This window comes from Anomalospiza imberbis, chromosome Z, assembly GCF_031753505.1.
Source record: "Anomalospiza imberbis isolate Cuckoo-Finch-1a 21T00152 chromosome Z, ASM3175350v1, whole genome shotgun sequence".
NCBI classification, from domain to species: Eukaryota; Metazoa; Chordata; class Aves; order Passeriformes; family Viduidae; genus Anomalospiza; species Anomalospiza imberbis.
Genome location: NC_089721.1, coordinates 63,699,758 through 63,720,180, shown reverse-complemented (window position 1 = coordinate 63,720,180; position 20,423 = coordinate 63,699,758). Strand labels below are relative to the sequence as shown.

The window sequence follows — 20,423 nt, the reverse complement described above, 5'->3', positions numbered from 1 at the left end:
GTACAACAATAAAGGATGTAATGATTTTCACTATTTCACAACTATGGTTTTGATATGCAGAAAAACAAAGCATGGGTTTTTTTTCCTAAATAAGCAGAGTCCACTGCGTTTTTTCTACAGTATTAAGGCTCCCAAAGGGCCAGAACCTGTAGATGATAAAAATCTTCCTTCACACCTCTATTCACTTTGTTTCAAATTCAAAATTATGTTTGAAACACAGCCTGGCCATCACACCAGGCCCTATTTCACTTCCCTTCTTTTTCCTAAGCAAAGCTTGCTATACAAACAGGGTGAAAGACATAGCCATTGTTAGACTGTATGTCCTGAAGAAAAAAATAACCACAGTATAAGGTAGGACTTTCCCAAAGAAAGCACTGCAGCCATGGTGGTGGTGCAGCAGCTGAAGTTTCCAATTCCCTGCCATTCCACAATCACGAGCAGATTAAACGCCCCCAAATTTGCTGTCACGTATTCTTACAACCCTAACTCCATTTCTACACCCCACAGACATTTATTTTCCTCATAAACTGGATCACAGTCCAGACGCTCTGCTCAGACATGTCCATCCACAGCACCTGTTCCCATACCACTCTTTGCTAACTTTAGTGTTCCATTTCATGTTAAAATAAGTACAGGTGCTGATACCAGCAGCTTCTCAAGCAACAAGAGTTGCAAAGGAGCACGCTAATCGTTCAGTCACAGAAAATCATCTCTTTGGAGGCATTTTTCCTATCTGCTGTCCAGGAACTTTTTTTTCCAGACAGCTAGGGTGAGCCACTGTGGATCACTGAAGTACTTAGTAGGCAACCATAGCACATCTACGAATTCCTAAGATCTAAAGTGCTATTTAATGGGCAAAGAATTAGTCAGAAAGAAAACATTCAAACAACAAAACACCCAAATATCAGAAGGAAACATGCCATAGAGAAAAAGATTAAATCAAACAGAAAAATAAGGTGAAGGAAGAGGATGGGATGGTGAGGAGGAAATGAGGAGAACCCTGTAGAGACAATGACAATTACACCTATTTATTCTTACATCAGTTTCACAATTTTAAACCCATAATTTATTTCATGTAAGTATAATGCTTAAACATGAATTTATATCAAATGCTTCCAAAGCTAGAGTTTCAGTTAATTGCCTTGGTCTTGCAACATGCAACTACTCACTCAATGTGTGACTTTGAAGAGTAAAAGAAGTAGGAATACATGAGCCAGTGTGAGATTAAAGGGTACAATTTTAATCCATGAAATTGATGCAGGCATGATATTAAGAGTGAGAGAGAAAAAACTGTCATTTGCAAAATTTTCTGTGGTTTTTATCTGAACTCTGAAAAAAAAATCAGTTTCTGAAAATAGGCAGGTATGAACTCTCTGCCTTTCAAATTGATGAATCTGGTACAATATGAAAATGTACTTTACAGGAGTTATAGCAATGACAGTTACAGAAAGACACGTTATTTAAGAAACCACAGAAGCAGAGACTTACACATGTTACAAGAGTTTCTGCTGCTGAAAGTTTAGCTCCTGAGGACCATAATATGACATCTACTGTCCTCTATGGAATGATAGCCTGGAGGTGCTAGTGGGGACGGAGCTGTTCCCTATGACATTCTCATAGGTGAAACATGAAATTTTATAGAGGCAAATGACAGCTCCTTAGAAAACCATCAAAGTCCCAGTGGTTAACTGAAACAATGGAGCTTCACAAGTTTCAATGCTACGGGTATCTGCCTTACTGAACTCCACAGGCAACACCTAGCTGTCATGTGCTACCAACATTCTGGTCTCAGGAAATGGAATCAAACATCAGCAAGAAAATGGCATGGAGAGGGTGGGAATAAAGATGGGCAATAGACTGAAGACGGGCAGAAAGTTTCCTGCTTAAACCATTTCACTGGTACCAAACAGGGACTTGGCAACAATTCTCTGAGGAAGATCTGGAATGGATCAGAGCCTGAGCAAGACCACCTTGCCCCAAAACAGTCAGACTTCAATCTGGGACACAAAACGTCATCCAGTAAATACAGGAAACAATCACCTTCCTTCAGCTGGTCCTAGTACAGCATGAGCTAGAATATACCAGTTTTCGTTAGCACACTTCAAGAAAGAAGTTTTAGAGAAGGTCCCATAGAGAAGAATGAGTGCAACTATGAGATTCAGAAAATAAGATGTAAGGGGAAGGGCTGAGAAAACAGCAGTGGTGAAGGAGGTGTTCAGAGAGATATCTACAAGGAGACAAGATAAAATTTTGGGAAGCTTTTCTATAAAAGTTTGATGAGCTATTTCAGAAACCACAAAAATAAAATCAAGTACAATTACAAGAGGTAGAGGAATCATTTGTAACAGGAAGTAATGTACTTGGATTGCAAACAAGTGTAAGTAATCACCAAGCCTGCATGCCTGCCTATGGAAGTCACTGAATCTCTGCTTTTGTCACCTCTGGAGAACAGGCTATAGGAAGAAAACAATATCTAGTCTACTCTTTGGTTTCACACTGAAGTAAGATTTTCTAATATTTGCCTCCGTGGACAATTGTGGACATCATAAGTGTTCAGTAAATGTGAGATAACATTTTCTGGGTTTTGTAATTGTGGAAATATGCCATAAATCAACACCTTTGTTTTTGCAGTCCTTTCCTGTGTGAACACATCATACTCCAGTTCCAGAATCAAAGTTGCTCCTGACTTTAAATTTGGCTTTTGCATTACAGACCAGTGTAACTTCTGAAACCTGCCTTTCCTAACTCTGAATGCTCTTGTGTTTGACTAGCATGATCCTCTTCAAAACATTTTCCAGATGTGATATGTTCTTAAATAAAACAATAGCAAAAGTAAGTGTATTTTTCTCAAGACCTACATTATCCAAAAGCTCTCTACATATAACATTTGAAAGAACTATGGTTGGGTTTTTTCTATTGCTTTGAAAACCACAGCACCATGAACTTTGTAACAATTTCTCTACTACCTCTGTTAGAGAACACACTTCTGAATCATATTTCTACACTGACCGAGAGAGAAAAAGACAAATGAGAGATCAGCTTTAGAAAAATGGGTTGGATTAGTATCTGTAATTTCAGATATAAACATCCAAATTCACTGAGTTTGCAAAACCAAATCCAAAGAACAGACTCACCCTTTCAATGTATTTATTAAGTACTGCTTCTGGTCTGGCTAGAAATACTTAAGAAAAAACCCAATTTGTTGTATTAAATTGTTTCCAGGCAGAGTTATGAAGCACAGTTGTTTTTAAAATTTAAACAACAGCAGATATGTTTTTCTCATGTAGGCTTGGTTCAAATCCTATTCAAGCTTGCAATTGTATCTACATACTACCACTTTTCCCTTTGTAAGGTATTCTGGTCTACCATGAAAGGAGTCATCATTAACCACCACTGTAACTACAATTTTAAAAACATCTTTTTATGTTTAAGCTCATCCTTCAACTACCAAGTTCCTAGAGTATCATAATTTTTTTTTAATTTCCCATTCCCTGGTAAAGAAAATTCTTATAGGACTGGAATTCTCTGGTTTCTCTGACATAGACTCCTCCCCTTTTTTTTTTCAGCTTGCTGAAAGTAATGTTTCACATCTACTCAAAAGAACTTTAATCTTTATTTCTGCACAAGAAGTTGTAAGATTTAAAAAAGTAATTACAGATAGATGCTAAAAAAGTCTTGGTATTTTCAACTTACAGAATATTCAAGAAGATTTAATAGGTCTTTCGAATTTTCACAAAACTTCTATTCTGTCCATTTCTTTCTTTATTGTACTGAAAAAACTGTTGTTTTATTAATACCTTTAATTTCAAAGCCATCTGTTCTTACCTATAATGCAATGAAAAACTCAGCGGCCTCCTAAAATGCAGCTTAAGCAACAATTGCTGAAGATTCATGAGTTCTAACACAAAGACAAATGGCTAAGGTGGTTTGTGGTAAGAATCTGACAACTAATCAAACACCTGTTTGTAGACTAGACTTTTGAGACAGGTGAGAGAATTTCCTTATTTAAACTGCACGGGTTCAGCTTTACTCTGCACAATCCGTATCTTAGACAGCCATCAATTACAACAATTTTGTGGAACTGTCCCTAAAATTTCTAGCTCACACAACTATGTTGATATTTTTACATATCTGGTTTGCTGTCCAAGAATGAAGTTCCATGGCAATTTAAGCTCTGCCAGGGCTGACATGTGCTCACCCTCCCAGCCATCTACCATCTCTTCCCCACATCAGTGCTGGTGGATCTCGGATGCATGGGACTGGAGGCAATCCAGTTCAGGGAGCCTGGACAGAAATTAGTTGGATCCTGCAGGGTTAGTTTTCATCCAGTCAGCTCTCTGATATGCAGTTTCCATGGTTTTTGTATTACTTGACAAATATACATCAGGGCAGCACATGTCAAAAGGATATTTTATTCAAAAAATGCTCCTCTAGTTTGTCAGCAAAATGTGGAAACCAACACATATTCAGAACCAGAACAGAATTGTTATTGCCTAAAATAAAAGGCTACATATGATATTATATTTGGGTTCTCTGTTTGAAGCCTTCACTTGCCTATTTATACTTTTGGATTTTTAAGAAGGGATAAATTTTATTATATAGAGAAACACTGCTGCAAACGTTAGTAGCTCTAGTGTTATTATTGGACTTTTTCTATAACACAGTTCTGCTGTGTCACTTTTCCAAACCAGAAACAAGCACAGCAAAACCATTTGTTAACTTATTACAGCAAGAGAATACTTGCTCTCTCATTTTAAGCAAAAAAAATCTCACCGTTCTCTTTATATCCTATAACTTCTTCCTAAACTTTCAGATGATAAATGACACAGAAAATTTTATACATTGTTAGGGCATCTTAAGCTTTCAAGAAGTTTTATTTATTATTGGTTCATACAAGAGATTGACAGAACCTACTTTAAAATAATTTAACTGCTCTAGTCCAAGACTGCCAAGTAACTGCCATTTTTCCTTTTTTTTCCCAATTTTCTCATTTGCAGACCTTGCTCTATCCAACAATATTTTTGATATAATCATATGAATAATTTCTCATGCAAGTCCAAGCAAACTGAATTAATGTTTCTAGAACAGTCCTTCTTGGCTTTTTTCCTCCAGAGACATCTTATTCTTATACAATCAGACCTTTGTTTGTTCTGGTTCCAAAGCGAAGAACAAACAAGCAAGGTCCCACAATATCTTCATCCAATCTGAAGCGGCACTGCTGCATCTCAGACCTCCTGTCTCTCAATGTGCAATGTTAACACCTTCTGTGAAACATGGCTCCAACACCTGAGGTGTGCGCACTTTGAGTTACATGCTCCTAGGATTTCCCTGGGCTGCTTATCTCTGTCCCTGAACTTTGTTCTTCAAAAAAATCTTTTGTGTCTCCTCTACAACCGATTTAGAGATATGACATCCATCTATTCTGTTGCAGACATGGAAGAAACCAATCTCCTCCATTTGTGCAGCAGCCTGCCACTCTCACTAGTCTGCCTTTGGTAGAGCCACGTGATTCCTCTTTTAGACTTATATACAATAATTTTTGTTTTTTTCAGTTTTTTTCCTTATTCATTTGACTTAGGAGAGTGTTTCTGACCAGTAGAAATCAAGTTTATTATTTTCAAACCATAATTTTTATACTTAAAGACACATTAATAAAATTCCTCCTGTCTTTTGTGGTACATTTTCTGTTCTCTATCTGCAAAATAACTGAATATGTGATTGTGTTACTGCTCTGGTAAAGAATAATCCATTGTTAGTTTCATGTACGATTCAACTAGACAGTTGTGTAGATTGTTTTGAAAAGTAAGCCTTCAGAACTTGAGAACTCTTACAGAATTTACCTCTTCTTTATACAACCAGTCAAGTTATTCTTCTTACACAGACAATATCACAGGGGAAAAAAAATAATGTTAAGGTAATAAACTGTGAAAATCAAGGAAAATAATTTATAGAAACTACTTCACCTTGAAAACATACTTACCAGATTAACTGTTAAATGAACACCCTACAGCAGTTCTGATGAAGACAAGTGTCAAGGGATGAAGACAAGTAACCTGAAGTTACTGAATTAGATATTTATGCCATTCATATAAAAGGAAGTCTAATAAAGGAAGTACAAGACAGAAATCTAAGTTCAGTAGAGGTTTCACAGGTATGACAATATACACATGGTGCTTTTTGGTCAAGAAAGAATACTGATTCTATTTGTTGTTGTTGTCTTAAAATCACACCTGAATAGAAATTTCAAATCCAAAAGGTACATTAGATGTGTCTCCCATGAGATATTGATGGATTGCTCAGGTAAAAAATGGCTAACTGGGGATCCAATCTAATTTCCCGCTTCAGCTACTCACACTTTAAAACCAAACTCTGGTTTGTGCTCTGTTAGGCACAAACACCAAACTGTGTTTGTGCCTAACAGTTCCCCAGTAATTTTACTTTTATGTTTCTGCAAGCTGTACCCAGACAACACTCCTTTCTGCTGCTTCAACAAAAATCATTACAGTGGAAGAAAAAAATGCCTTATCTCTTGTGCTAATTCCCTGTCCATGTATTCTTCTACTTCTCTATGGCTACTTTCCAGTGGAGCCAGCTTGCTGATATAACTAAATAAACCAAGAGCTTCAGGTGTCTGTAAAACTATGCCCTCACCAACCATACAGCCTTCTCTTTAGGAGACATCAGTGAACTCTGCTCTAGACTCAGAGGGACAGGCACTCATTCTTTAAATACTTTCTGCAGAACCAGTACTACTGTGATACCCTTCCTCTCCCTCGGCTACTGTATCACTCTTCTTCATCATCAAAGACAGGCATACATTACAGCAAAACCGCAAGGCACTAATATAAATGAGAGCTAATTCAATCAGCACAGAGGAGTATGTTCCCTGTGCTTCATGAAGCAGCACACACTACTACTGATGCATGTGCCCAATGGGTCAAGGAGATACACACAGACTCATTTAACACCAGCTCAGAAGGATGGAACTGTCTGTGGGATACTCACAAAAGGTCTTCAGCATTGGTGGAATTCATTTACTTATGCCTGTCACAATAACAGTGCACTACTTAGTGAAATGTATTTCTATTGTGATTTCTTGTTCTCAGTGATACTACAATGCAGATTTGTTAGTGTTCTAACAAACAATTAAATTTTTTCAAATTTTCAAAAAAATTTTTTCAATTAAAGCTTTTGCCCATTGCCATCTAAAAGACAAAGTCACAATTTTTTAGCTAAGTGTTCACCTTTTGACTTTCTGAAAAGTATACTTTATGGCCTGGAAAGTGATGTAGAGACCTTTTTAGTTTTAAAAAAAGATCACCAGCTGGCATCACTTGGAAGAGAAAGTCCTTTCCCAAGCTGGCCAAGGAGGACAAACAGATGTCAATAGAAAAAGCTTGTTTGTGAGTAAGGTCTGTAGAAAGCATCAGCAAAACTATCTAGCAGGATTCTGCAAGTGAATATTGGTGTACGGCAAAGGCCCAGAAAAAGTAAAAGCAAAAAGCTGGTAACTACTACGAACTTTTCGACAAAACCAAGAGGAAAGACAGTAATTCAAGTAAAATCCATGTTTGTCTCAAATGATTACTAGCAAGGCTGTAGCAGTCTTTAGTAGAATAACAACTAAAAGTAGGATTAACAAACAATGCATCTTCTTTCAGTGCAACAAAATCTTCCTTTTCTTTGAAGCGTTAACTACTTTGTAGTCACTGGATTAGAAGACTTGAGTGCTTGCATGCTTTCCAGACATGCTGAGCCTAATGACAACTTCCTTTATAAAGCAACAGCCTCACAATGAATAAACAAACTTAAATAGCAAACCATTCTTTGCACGGAGAACACAGTGACAGATGCTATAAATTAGATGGAATACTGTAAGTAGCATTTCTTCCTTCTGAGCAACCACACAAGGCAACAGTGAACATCTGTAGAAAGAACTATTATTTTTGAAAAAATGAAAAAAAGTTTGCTTAATATTTTTTCATCTGCAATGTTAAAAAAATACATACGAAGAGACCTTTAAAATAAATTCTCTCAATCAGAAGTATGATTAAAAGCTTGAGATGCTGCTTCTAAAAGATATTTTTATTGAATCTAAAATGTGAATTTAAGACTCTGAGAATAAGCTATGAAAAGAACTCCACAAGTCTTCTATACAGAAGATTCTTTCAGCTATCAAACAAAACCCAGTATTTTTTACCATTATTTCCTTTTACTCTTGCTTCTCACTGGTTGGTGGACTGTCAGTTTCCTAATTAGTGGTCAAACATATTTCCATGCCAATGCCTGAAAGCTATTCACACCTTAGAAAATTGCAGTGAGTTTAGAAAAAAGATCAACTTTTCTGCAAACAACTGAAAACTCAGTAAATAGGATTCATTTGCCTTGTCTCTCATCTCATCCTTTTCTTCCAGCATCTTGCATTTATGTGCTGTTTACAGCAACAAAGAGATTAAGGGGAAAAGTGCAATTCCACTACAAAAGCTTAATTTAATCGAGACACTCAAGAAGAAAAAAAATATATCGTGCCAACTCTTGACCCAAAGATAAACTTCATCCCTAAACAAACAACTTAATTAATGCTAGAAAGGTTTAAGATTTGTCCTAAAAATAGTCAATGTGGTCAATATAATTTTTAAAAGCTATCTGCAAACTCCTTGTACTCAAAGATGTACTGACTTTTTTCAGATGATTTGGGTACAGTTTCCAGAGCTGAATCTCTTGTATTAAAGTCAGGATGGAGCTATAGCTCAATCTTGTATAACTTTCAAGATTTAAGTATTTTACAACTTTTTGTAGTTCAGCATTTAAAGGCATTCAGAAGTAATCCATACTTGTATTGATTTCTCCATAAACATTGTAAAAATGTTTGAAATTTGAGGGTTTTTTTCCTTTATGAAGTTAGGTAGAGGTTTACAAACATCAGGGCTTTCAAAATCATAGGCATGAGTTACCATTATGTTTTCATTGCTTGACATTCTGTTGATGTTTTGGTGTTTGTTTTTTATTTGTTTTTTTGGTTTTTTTTAACGCTGCATTCTGCATATTTCTCAAGTTCCCATAAGCCTTAACTTCCAGTGGATTAAACGTCTTTTCCTATTTAACGGCAAGGGGGCAAAAGTCTGTAAGCCAGGTCCATTGTGCATCACCATTTTAAACGTTGCCTCTCACCTGGCCATATTCTAAAAGTGAACACTGAAAAGGCTGAAATAACATTTTCAAAAATAAACCTTTAAATGAAATGTAGATTAACAAATACTGTTTACCATTAAGCAAATCTAATTAAACAGAAGAATGCCCCTCAACAATAGAAGTACAGAAGAATTTATTGCTGTGATTATGGGCACTCAACCACTGTGCTGCTTATTCAGAGAAGAAAATGGAGTCTCAAACTACATGCCTATCGAGTAGAGTGAATCCACACTTTCTACAGGTGGTTGAGACGATTATCACAAGCCTGCTTATGAGGTAGTGCTAAAAAAAAGATAAATACACTTTTAATGGTAATTTATGATTTTATGCTGCCTCCGAGAAGGTTGAAACCTGGCATGTCTCCTGAGAGCATCTACAAGCGGACGGGGTAGTACATTAGCCACAACAGAAGACGGAGGAACTCTGCCACACTCCCAGCGCCTTTCCGGCCCGTTTTCCCAGCGCCAGGCGCTCCACCCGTGGGCAGCTCCGCGCCCGGCCAGAGGTTCCCGGGAGCCCGCACCCCTCCACCGTCCGTGCAGCCGTGGGGAGACTCTGGGAAGGCAGAGACAGTCCGGCCGTGGCAGATGCACCAGCGACGGTACTCTCGAGCAGCAGCGGGGGTCAAGAGAACGAAGGCAGGAAGAAAGGAAAGAAGTTCACGGGACACTTGTGCACACCTCCCTGCTGCTGCATTTGTGAAACAGAGCGAGCTGCTCGGGGGAAAGGGGATAAAGCGGGGACGGGGACAATCCGGCATCTCCTCTCGCAACCTTCGGAGGACAACCGCCATCCTCCCTGCGGCCCCGGGGGATCCCCGGAGTCCGGGACCCCGCAGGAGGGGCAGAGCAGCGGGGCAGCTTCTTCAAAGGGAGCAATAAAGGCTCTAAGAAAAATAAAGGCGACGGGAACTGACCCCAAATCCGCGAGCTGTAACATGCCCGCCTCCTGCTCTCGCCCCGGAAAGCTCCCAGACCTATCTTTCTGCTGACCCTCTCCCTTGATGGCAAAGCAACAAATGGCAAGACCTCGGTCCCCGGAGCTGAATAACAGGAAATATAGGCATCTGTCACCTCCCGGGGAGAGCTAAATGGATTAGCGAAAGCAACAAAGGGAAGAAAAGCTCTTTCAAACGTGCAATTGATTAACAAGTCTCCTCTAATCTACAGCATCGCTGTTTTTCCTTAAAGACAGCATCGGTCTCCTCCAGCACGTTGGTGCAATTATGTTAAAGCCAGGAAAGGCGGGAGAGGAAGGCACTGCTAACCCGCCGAGCTCCCGCGCTGCCCGGTGAGGACAGAACGGGAAGGGTTACAAACCTGGCATGGAAATGGTGCAGCCTTGTCATCTGCTTCCTCAGTCCCTGGGCAAAGACTCCCGGGAAGGACTTTGAGAGTAAAGTTTATCTGCTGCAGAGGGGGAGAGGGCAATTTTCCAGAGAATGGCTTCATGAAAGATCAAAGAGCTGGATCCGGCAGCTCCTACCTCAACGGTGCATTTCACATCCCAGAGAAAGCGAAAACGTTAAGCCTCCCCCTTCCTGCTCTGAAAGCACCACACAACTTCTTCTTTTACAGGAGCTGTCTTACACCACCGTGCCTCTCCAACTCCACACGTTCCATTAAGGCCTCTAAATCACGGCGCTACCCTCGGAGATGCCGCACAAGCTGCCATCGATTCAGCAGCCGCCCCGCTGCTGCCACGGCGCAAGGTCAGATGTTAATAGGGACAGTTTATTCAGCCCTAAAAACAATCGCGGAGCTCACTGAACCGCGCGTCCTAGTGTTTCCTGAGCCCACAGTCTGAACTCCTCAGCCCCTGAGGGTCGGCCAGGTACACAGAGAAAATGGGACACTCTAAAGCGCAAAAAACACACGGAAAGAAACCCCGCCGAGCCTCCAAGAGCTGCAAGCACGGCGGCTGCCCCCTCGCCCACTCAACTTTAATCCCCTCCTGGTTCCCGCTGAGATTCTGGCAACACTCAACGTCCCAAATAATAACGCATTATTATAACCATTCCGAGGAGAGGGCTGGGGGTCGGGCAGAGTGAAGGAGGAAGCTCCGCTCATTGCTATCCACCCACGGCAATAACAAAACCTCGAACTTTTCCTTTGTTTTCTCCTTCTTTCTCCCTCCACCCTGCCCCCCCGCCCCCCCTCAGTGGCTACCAACCAGCCTCGGAGCGCTGATCCGGCCGAAAAGAGACACGAAGCGCCTCCTGCCCGAGTGGGGCAGGGGCGCGGGGATGCGCTCGGGGTAAAAATTATAGCTGCCCTCGCCTCCTGCCAACCCCGGCCCCCTCGTAAAGAACATAACATCAGTTTTCCATTGTGCCAAGAAGAACCGAGGGAATAAATAAATAAATAAATAAATAAAGGGGAAAAATAAAATAAAATAAGGTAGGAAAGGAAGGAAAAGTACCTAATATGAACCACCACCTATAGATGCTGGCGGGTCCGCCGGTCCCCAAATGGATACGCGCAATTCTCCTAGGAAGAGGAGCAACTTTCCCTGCCTCCCCTCTCTCCATACACCCCTACTCGAAGAGCAGAAGCATCCTCCCCTCCAGCCAGGAGTCCCGCTCCTTACCTGCGGCGCGGAGGCGAAGGAGCGAGGCGGCCGCCAGCAGGAGCAAGAGGCGGCCCGCCGGCCCCCGTCGTCCTGCTGCCGCCGCGGGGTCCATGCTGCCCGCCCGGCCGCCGCGGCACAGATCCCGCAGGAAGCCGCAGGGAGCAGTGCCTGCAGACGGAGAGGGGCTCAGTGGCGCTGCCGCAAGCGCGTCCCGGGCTCCGCCGCCCCAGCCCTGAGCTCCCGCTAACGGACCGTCCCCGACTGGGGGCGGAGGAAGCTGCGCTCCTTTCCCCTCCTCCTCCTCCGCCTCCTCCTTGCCCAGCATCCGAACGTCACCCGAGGCTCGACACAAGGGAGGGGAGCGGCGCCGGGGGTGGACGGGACGAGGACGGTCCCTTCGCTCCGGCACCCTCTGCCGGGGGCAGCCTCCGGCCCCAGCCCTGGCCCCAGGCCAGTCCGCGCATACTTTTCCCTCCGCACTCGACCATCACCCGGAGCCAGCAAGAGTTGGGCCCCCTCTGAAAGGCGAGTCCTGCTCCCAGAAGCCTCAGGAGCCTGCAACCTTCCTCACAAAAACCCCAAGTGAAACAAAAAGGAGCGGGCGAAGGGCACGTCGGCCAAAACCGCTACGGCTTTTCTCCGTTGCCTTCTTCCTTCTCGCTGCACAACTGAAGAGTTTTTTGCACCCCTACAGCGTTAAAAACAGCAGATTGAACATTTTCTGCTGCCCCCAAAGCGGCCAGGAGCGCCAGCCCCGCCGCACGTACTCCGAGAGGCGAGAACCAGCGCGGCTGGGAACTTCTTTGTGCTCTACCGGTTTTCTCATGGTGGGGTGTCAAAAGTAAAGTTTTCTTTCTGTCTTCAGCAGGCAGAAAATATTCTGCTGCCAGTAAAGTTTCAAAATATTTCCAAGTTATTTACTACCAGAAATACGAGAATCACGAGCATAATTTAAATAAGCTTTTCGAGCTAATGTTTTGCCGGGGGGTCGGGGCCGAGGGGTCGGGGGCGGAGGGGGGTGGGTAGAAGGAGGGACGAAGGAGTTGTCCTGATTTGCGTTTGGAGTTCAAAGAAATCAGTATTCCAAGATAATGCAGAACTGTCAGCAGGCTTCTTAAAACTGCCTCATGTAAGTTCCAAGGATACAGTTCAGCCAATTAATTGCTGTGTTTTTAAAGTTATCATTTAACAGCATATTTAATTAGACGTCTTCTCCACAAATATTTCTGTTGTTTTAGATTTAATTTCTAAAGATCAGATGCTGAGTAATGCTGCATACATACAAATGCCTTTAAGTTCTTCTCCAAATCAAGCTCTAAAGTCACAATAATTTTAGTGAAAAATAATTTTCCATTAAATTTACTTCATAATGCAAACAAAGGTTAACTTTACAACATATTCTTTCTTCCTCCTTTTGCACCCTGTTTCTTTTCTCTCAAGTTTTCAGTTCCATCTTGAAAATTTTTCTGGCACCTAAGAATGACAAAGGGAGGTCCTGATCCCTCTTTGGCAGGCATGTAGGACTGATTGATTCATCCCCTTGCCATCACAACAACACATTTTAAAATCCCTTTCATAAACTTATGAAACCTAAGGGAAAAGTAGTGATGATCCTTTTTATAAACTCCATTCCTTGGATTAAAGGCTACTCCAGCCTTTGCCTCTTTGATAGTTAGGAACATGCTCCTAACTTCCAGACCATATATATTCAAATCAGTTTATATTCCTTCTCTCTTGTGCCATTACTACCCTTCCCACTTCCCCTCTCTGTGACATAAAATGACAGATTCATGCCTCAACCTTTATGTTGTTACAGTAAAAAAACCTAAATCTTAATTTCCTCTGAAATTATCAGTTATGTGTTCCCTGATCACCCTAATCCTTTTTCCTGCCACACTGAATATCCCCTCATTCCTCTAAAATCTTGGGAGTCTGATTTATCTTTCTGATGATGAGTGACTTGAGGTCGACACAGTGCTGGAGATGCTTTCTCTACTACAGCACTTTAAATTTCCTTTCTGTGGTGAAAAGACTGATGCATACCAGTGATTTACAGCACCTTGCCAGTTATATACTATGATGTGTTAGAAAATCTACTTCCTTCTTTCTTTATCATTTCCAGGGTATAACAGCAGAGACCTGCATCGAAATTCTGACCTCCCTAATCCACCCCCACCTCCCCTTTTTTGGTAGCTCAATTAATGAAGATCAGTTCCTTCTGCACCTTCTTTTATTAAGAACACCCCTTAGCTCTGCATCAACAAAAAAATATTTGGCTGCACATTGATAAATAAAATTAGTGCTTGCCGCTGTGCTCTCTGAAGCCCCCTGGCTTCGCCTGCCCGGCAGAGGCACGGTCAGCAGCGAGGACAGTCCCGTGTCTTGTGGCAGATTCGGGGAGCGGCCAAGACAGAGCGCTGCGCTGCCTGCCTTGTACGGAGGAGAGGCGGCGTCCGAGGAGGTAATGAGGGAGCCGGCTCACGGCCGGGGGAAAAGTCTCAGGTTTATTGTAAGCTCCGAGGAGCTCTGCGTTCCACGTCCCTGCGGCCGAATGGGAGTTCCATGGCTTTCGTAATCACCTTAAGTACCTGGGCGGAGACAAGGGGGAAGGACGCTCACCGCCCAATGGGGGAGTTCGGGGGAGTGGAAGGCAGGAGGACAGACAGACATACAAACCAATGGGGGAAGGTTAAGGGAGGGACCCCTGGCCTTTGTCCACTCACTCGATGCTCAGGTGGAATATTTTGGGAGGGTGGGATAAGGAGCTGCGTGATGGACAAGGCACCAGGGAGGGGTAGCATTGGAGGAGGGGTGGGAGAGCTCAGGGTGGAACCATTGGGGGAAAATGGGGGGTGAAGGGGCAAACCATTACAGAACTGTTACAAAGATATAAAAACACAATACAACAAGTGTGAAGAAGTGTCCCCAAGAAACTAAAACAGAGACAGTGCTACCACCTTAAAAAGTTTAGGCGGTTAAAAACTGCAATAATTACCTGCTTAAAGTCTTACAAGTTCAAAGTCTATGGTCCTCTGAAATTTATGATTGTACAGATGTGTTACTTGCCTTCCAGCCTTAATAGGAAATAAAAAGGTCTGCATAAATTTGTCTACATTTTGCATAATCATCCTAATATATAATATTTTGGTTTTTTCTCTTATGCTGTCAAAGATCTCACAAAATAACTAGGATATAGATCCACTATTTGCATTTGGGAATAAATTAGCATTTGATAGAAACTTTGGTTGTGAATCATTTTTCTGACTTGGGAGGGGAAACTGGTTGTTTCATGAAGGTTAAATTACTAGGCCAAGTTAGCTATTGAGAATTTAAGTCACCCTCACTCCCACAAATTATTTTGTCACTAATCACAAAAACTGCTATTCATATTTCACATTGCAAGTAAAGTCACTACAGTGAAGAAACCACAGCACAAATTCTCACTCTGTATTATAGAAAAACATGTACAGCAAAGACACATGGAACAACTGCACATTCTGAGCTGGTTCCCCCAATTCACATAAGCCATTAGAGAGTTCACATGTGTTGTGCAGCATATGGCCTCAAACTGTTTTGTCACTAGCTGAGAAAAAAAAAAGCTGTGCACGTATTTGTTTGCATGACCATATAGTATGTGCCTGATAGGAGCAGTTAAGAGCAATGGGCAAAGCTGGAATTCAGTATGACCTTCCTTAGGAATCCCTGACAGAATTTGGGTGGATTCCGTCTGCCATTTTTGTCTGCTTTCATAATAAATATAACAAAAGTGACTTTAAAGAAAGTGTAAGATTAAATGTAGTTCCAATTTGAAGGTCTCAGTGTGTCTATAATAATCCTGCAAGTTTAGATAAGCTTTAATTGGTACACTATCTTTAGTAAAAAAATTAATTCCTCACGTGATCATTTTATTCTTGTGATGAAGGCAACACACAAAACATTACCTACATGTTTCACATTTTCAGGATCAACTCTTGGGCCTAGTTCGCCAGTATTAAAATACATCAAATAGATTCCCACTATTGGCCAAAACTGAAAAAAGGATTTGAGCATAAAACATAGGATTCAGACGCTATGGTCCAAATTTGTAATGCAAAAATGCACCTGTTTAGTCTTGAACATTCATTCTTAGCTGAATCCTGTTAGGTGTAAACATTCCTTGTGTGATCAATTACACATGTTTAGAACTGCCCCAGCCACAGCAACCAAACATTCACCTCTACAGAGATCCAGAAACTTTCCTACTACAATACTTGAGATTCTTGACAATCTGCCTGATTCTGACGACACATAAAATTTTAGCTACTGTCTTCTGAAGAGCATATTTTGGAAGAAAACTGAGGTGATTGCACTCAGTGTTATGTATCAGCCCAGTAAATACCAGCCTAACCCATGGAGAGCTGGGCTCTTAACCTTTCTCGACATCTAAGTCCTCAGAGAATGACTTGGTCACAATGCACTGTCCAGAAGAGTGGGACACATTCTACTCCACTTACTGGAGCTCTGCCATTGCATGCAAAAAAACTGGAGAGTTTGGGATGGAAATGGGAACGCACAAGGGAAAGCCCCACTGGATTGCTCAGACACAGAGCATAGTGTAGGAATTTGATAAGACTTGGTTGCCTGATAAATGTTACAGTTAGTGAAACAAAAAGAAAATAGTTTGGAGCAGCTATTCAAATAAAGAACTGCATGTTTACAGTCTACCTGCATATCTCTGTGGTTTGTTGTTTTGTTGTTTTTTTTTTAATGAACCAAACCTTGTAAATATTAAATAAAACACAATTATTGTAAATATTAAATAAAACACAATTTAAAAACACTCATTATAAAATCTTTTCCTACAAAAAAAAAAAAAAAATCAGGTTTTGATCCACACTTTTAGACCACTGTTTCTTATGCTTTAAATATACATGATTTTAAGAGATTTGTGTGTGTGTGTGTACTAAAATAGTGACAATAAATATTTTGAAGTAATTATTTTACCTCCAGAAGGTAAAACCCATTTCTACCAGGAGAAAGGTATTTCACCCATTTCTCAGGAGCTGTGTCCTTGCTTTTGTTTCCAGGTCAACATACACAAACATGTCAAGTAGTACTGCTACAGGAACCAACCCACCCGAATAAACAAATCTGCAAACATTCATACCATCAACACTCTTACTAAAATAAGATCACCAAGGATATTTCTCATGCCTAGAACCACAGGAAACAATAAACAAAGTGTTTAATTTGATTCATAAGTTGGGATGCAGACAACACTCCCAAAAACAGAGCTAATTGCCCTTACTTGTAAAATCACACTTACCCAGTGGTTTGAGCATCCTGCAGTGTCTTCAGACTGATGCACCCTCAAACATCTCTAGTCATAAAAACTGAAAGGGGGAAAAAGTTGCATCTGTCTTCTGTATCCATTATTCTGACATGTGAAACAGTTACAGAATAACTTATTGAAGATAAAAAATCTGAATAGGGACTGGAGCTTAGGTTTTCACTATATAAATTAAACAAGAACATGAGTGTCTGATTTTATTTAATTTAGGACTCAAATACTCCTTGAAATTGTTATGATTACAGTAAAGGGTGATCTTGACATTTAGTCTCATGCTCAAAAAAATAAAACCGACGTTCTTTTATCATGCAGTTTTCATTATCATCTTGTTGGCTGTACTGAATTACTTATGTGCATTTATTTCAGTTGTTTATGTCAGCCATCCCATGTCACTAGCATGCTACAGTGTTGTAAATAGCATGTGAATAATTAAAATTTAACTTATGTAGCTGTTTAATTTATGTAAACTCCAAGGCAAGTTCTGGCTGTCAGATTGGAGCACCAACCATCAGATATTTGACTAACTGCAAAGTAAAAAAGAGGCTGTCCATTCATCCTTGACACCCTAAATTACTTCCAGAATTCATAAAGAACTATAAATGTACAACCCAAGCTCACAGTACTGGGATAAAATGCTAAGTGCTGCAGTTTACAAGGAAAGAGCAAAAATACATCATTATGTCAGTGAGACAGACACAACCATGTCAGTGGATCCTACACCAAAGATTTGTACACTCTGCAGGATAAAAATACAGTTCAATTTAAAAATTTATCAGATTTTTGCAAATCATTACAAAGCTATATATTATTTCATTTTGAAAGATCATCTAGATGCGAAGGTGTCAAACAAACTTGAACTGAACCAAGCATGTAAGTCAGCATCCAAGGGGTATTGACTATGGAGAATGGTCTTTTGAGAGCCTGGATGTGCCTGTCAGTTTCTAAAAGACAGTTATGGGAGAAGTTGGGAGAGAGAAAATAATAAAATATGAGGATATTTTTTTAATTCAGTTTGGTCTGGGTTTGAGGGCATTTTGTTTTTTTGCTTTTTGGAAGGTTTTTTTTTTTTCTTTTTTTTTAATTGTTTTGTTTTTTAAAGGTAGCCTTAGCTGGGGAACAGGCAATCTTCAAGGCTGGAACATGGAGGTTCAGGCCCACAGACAGATGGATATACTTGAGAAAGAGGTAAAATTTGTAAGGAAACCAGAAGTAGTCATCACAACTTATTTTTTCTTATATTATAGACATGAAGTTGCTTGCAACTCCTCTGCTTTTGGAGTCCCAAAAAGCCCCCAGATAGACAACAGTCTAGCAGAGATCCCTAGTCTGCAGTAGGGATCAGCCATGTGGTAAAACAAAGACCTTCCCTCTTCTCCCCCAGACTTGGGGGTACATATTGCATGCACACATAAGGGAGCAAGAGCAGCCACAGAAAGATCTTTAAAGACAGCACACAAACAGTAACAGGAACATGAATACAGCTACAATCCCTTCTGTGCTGCTCTGTTCTGTGGCACAGAGCAGGTGAGTGCTGCTGGCTCCCAGTACACATTCCCCAGGTTTTTCCCTTTGGCCTGCAGTCCTGACGAAGACAGTCTGCCACATTTTCCCCCTCTCTTACCTACAATATGAACTCCAAAACATGTGGAAAGAACATTCAGTAAATTAATGCATATTAAAATATTTGGGATACCATAAGCTAATAATGTATTCTACAGCATTCACGGAACATTATGCCTAAAGAATAGGAACTTGTGAGAGTGACTTGGGCTCAAATAGATTTACAAGTTTGAATAAAACTGCTTCACACACACACAACTAGTTAACAATATAGACAATAAAGACTTTGCACTGAAGTGCACTAAAGCATATGTGATTATACTGGACTGTAATTTTAAAATATTTTAAAGACAACTTTCCTCTTCAGAGAGATTTGCAAAGCCAATCACCTGGAACAAAAACAAAAATTGTGTTCCCAGCTCCTACATGAATTATTGAGGTACACTTCTATTAAAAGCAGTATAGTGCTAACAAGTAATATTATTTTAAAATACACTTTTTCATTATATCCAGTTGCAAGTTTGAATTGTGTCTTAATTGTTTCTCAAATCAGTTTGATTTTGCAGTGTTGCTACCTTCTATATAGTATTTTTCCCTCTTTTTTGTCTGTGCACCAGTCCCATAAATATATAAGACTTTACAAGAAAAAAAGCCATCAAAATGAAACAGTAAAGTGAGGTATTTCTGTTTACTTAAAGAGGTTCTCTACCTCTTCTCATACTGGCATTGGAGCAATCTGAATAGTTAGTTGCTAAACAACTGCAAAAAGCAGTTTGTTCCTTTCTGGTCCTCTTTTAGAACTGCTTTGTTTTCCTTGAAGTGAATTTTAATATCTATTGTTCCATCTCTTCTGTGTAAAAGCAGAGAAACTTTATCTAAATATATTTTTCCTTCATGATCTTATTATCATCCCTTCTCTATTCTGTATCTGTCATTCACAAAAGAGACACAACAAGACCGGAGACAAGTAATAGTTAGAAAAATGATTCATGTTTTGTCTTACATTTAATTGCAAACTCAGTCTGACCTACCAAGGGAGATAGGCAATTGCCTCAACCTAAGAGCAGATTAGATTATCTCTCCTGAGTGTGAAGGTCTTATCTCCATACACAAGAGGCAGAGGAAAAGGGATTTCAGTCACTAAGTTTTTTCACCTCGTATTAGAGAATCAATATTCATATTCTGTTATGAAACTGAATTTCTGCCTAATCTGAGGCTCTGCTTACAGGGATCGGTACCCCTCATCTGGCATCAGTCAACATCCCCACTTTAAGCAAACAGGCAAAGATGGATTATTAGTTCAGTCACTACTGTTGTCCCCGACAGCTGTAATTTGACCAGATCAAGCAGGAGAGAAAGCTTGCTTTGGTTTCTATATTGTTCATAAATTCCTATATCATAGATTTTGATAGAGGCTTATCTTACTTCCACACATCAGCAGCTGTGCTACACAAGTGTCTATCTGCCTTATCAGAAAGCCTCTCAAATGAACACTTCTTAATATCTTTATTTCCAAACCAACCATTGCAGCAGCAGCCAACTTCTTGCAACAGATCTGTAATTATATTAAATAGCACAGTTAAATTAGACTCAGATGCCCTGAGCTATTGCATAGACTTGATGATATTTCTGAGACACCACTGCAATTTTTGTGGAGAAGAGTTGATCTCTGAGTCCCCAGCATGTGCCAGTCTCTGCCTTGAGCAAGAGTTAACATTAGGCAATGCTGGCCCAGTGAAAATTAGACCCTGTGCACCACTGTCCTGTGTCA

At 40.6% G+C, this 20,423-nt stretch overlaps 1 protein-coding gene across 3 annotated transcripts in view; it reads right to left on the bottom strand.

Moving 5' to 3' along the window:
• Nucleotides 1-12,103, bottom strand: part of ROR2 (receptor tyrosine kinase like orphan receptor 2) — a 144,549-nt gene extending 132,446 nt beyond the window's left edge. The window contains exon 1 of one of the 3 annotated variants that reach the window (XM_068177433.1): nucleotides 11,782-12,103. In XM_068177433.1, the coding sequence (XP_068033534.1) occupies nucleotides 11,782-12,088 (307 nt within the window). In that variant the 5' untranslated portion in view covers nucleotides 12,089-12,103. Of the gene's footprint in view, nucleotides 1-10,511; nucleotides 10,536-11,364; nucleotides 11,390-11,781 lie in introns of those variants that run through there. The other 2 variants (XM_068177435.1, XM_068177434.1) reach the window with 2 other exon arrangements.
• Nucleotides 12,104-20,423: the final 8,320 nt, after the last annotated feature.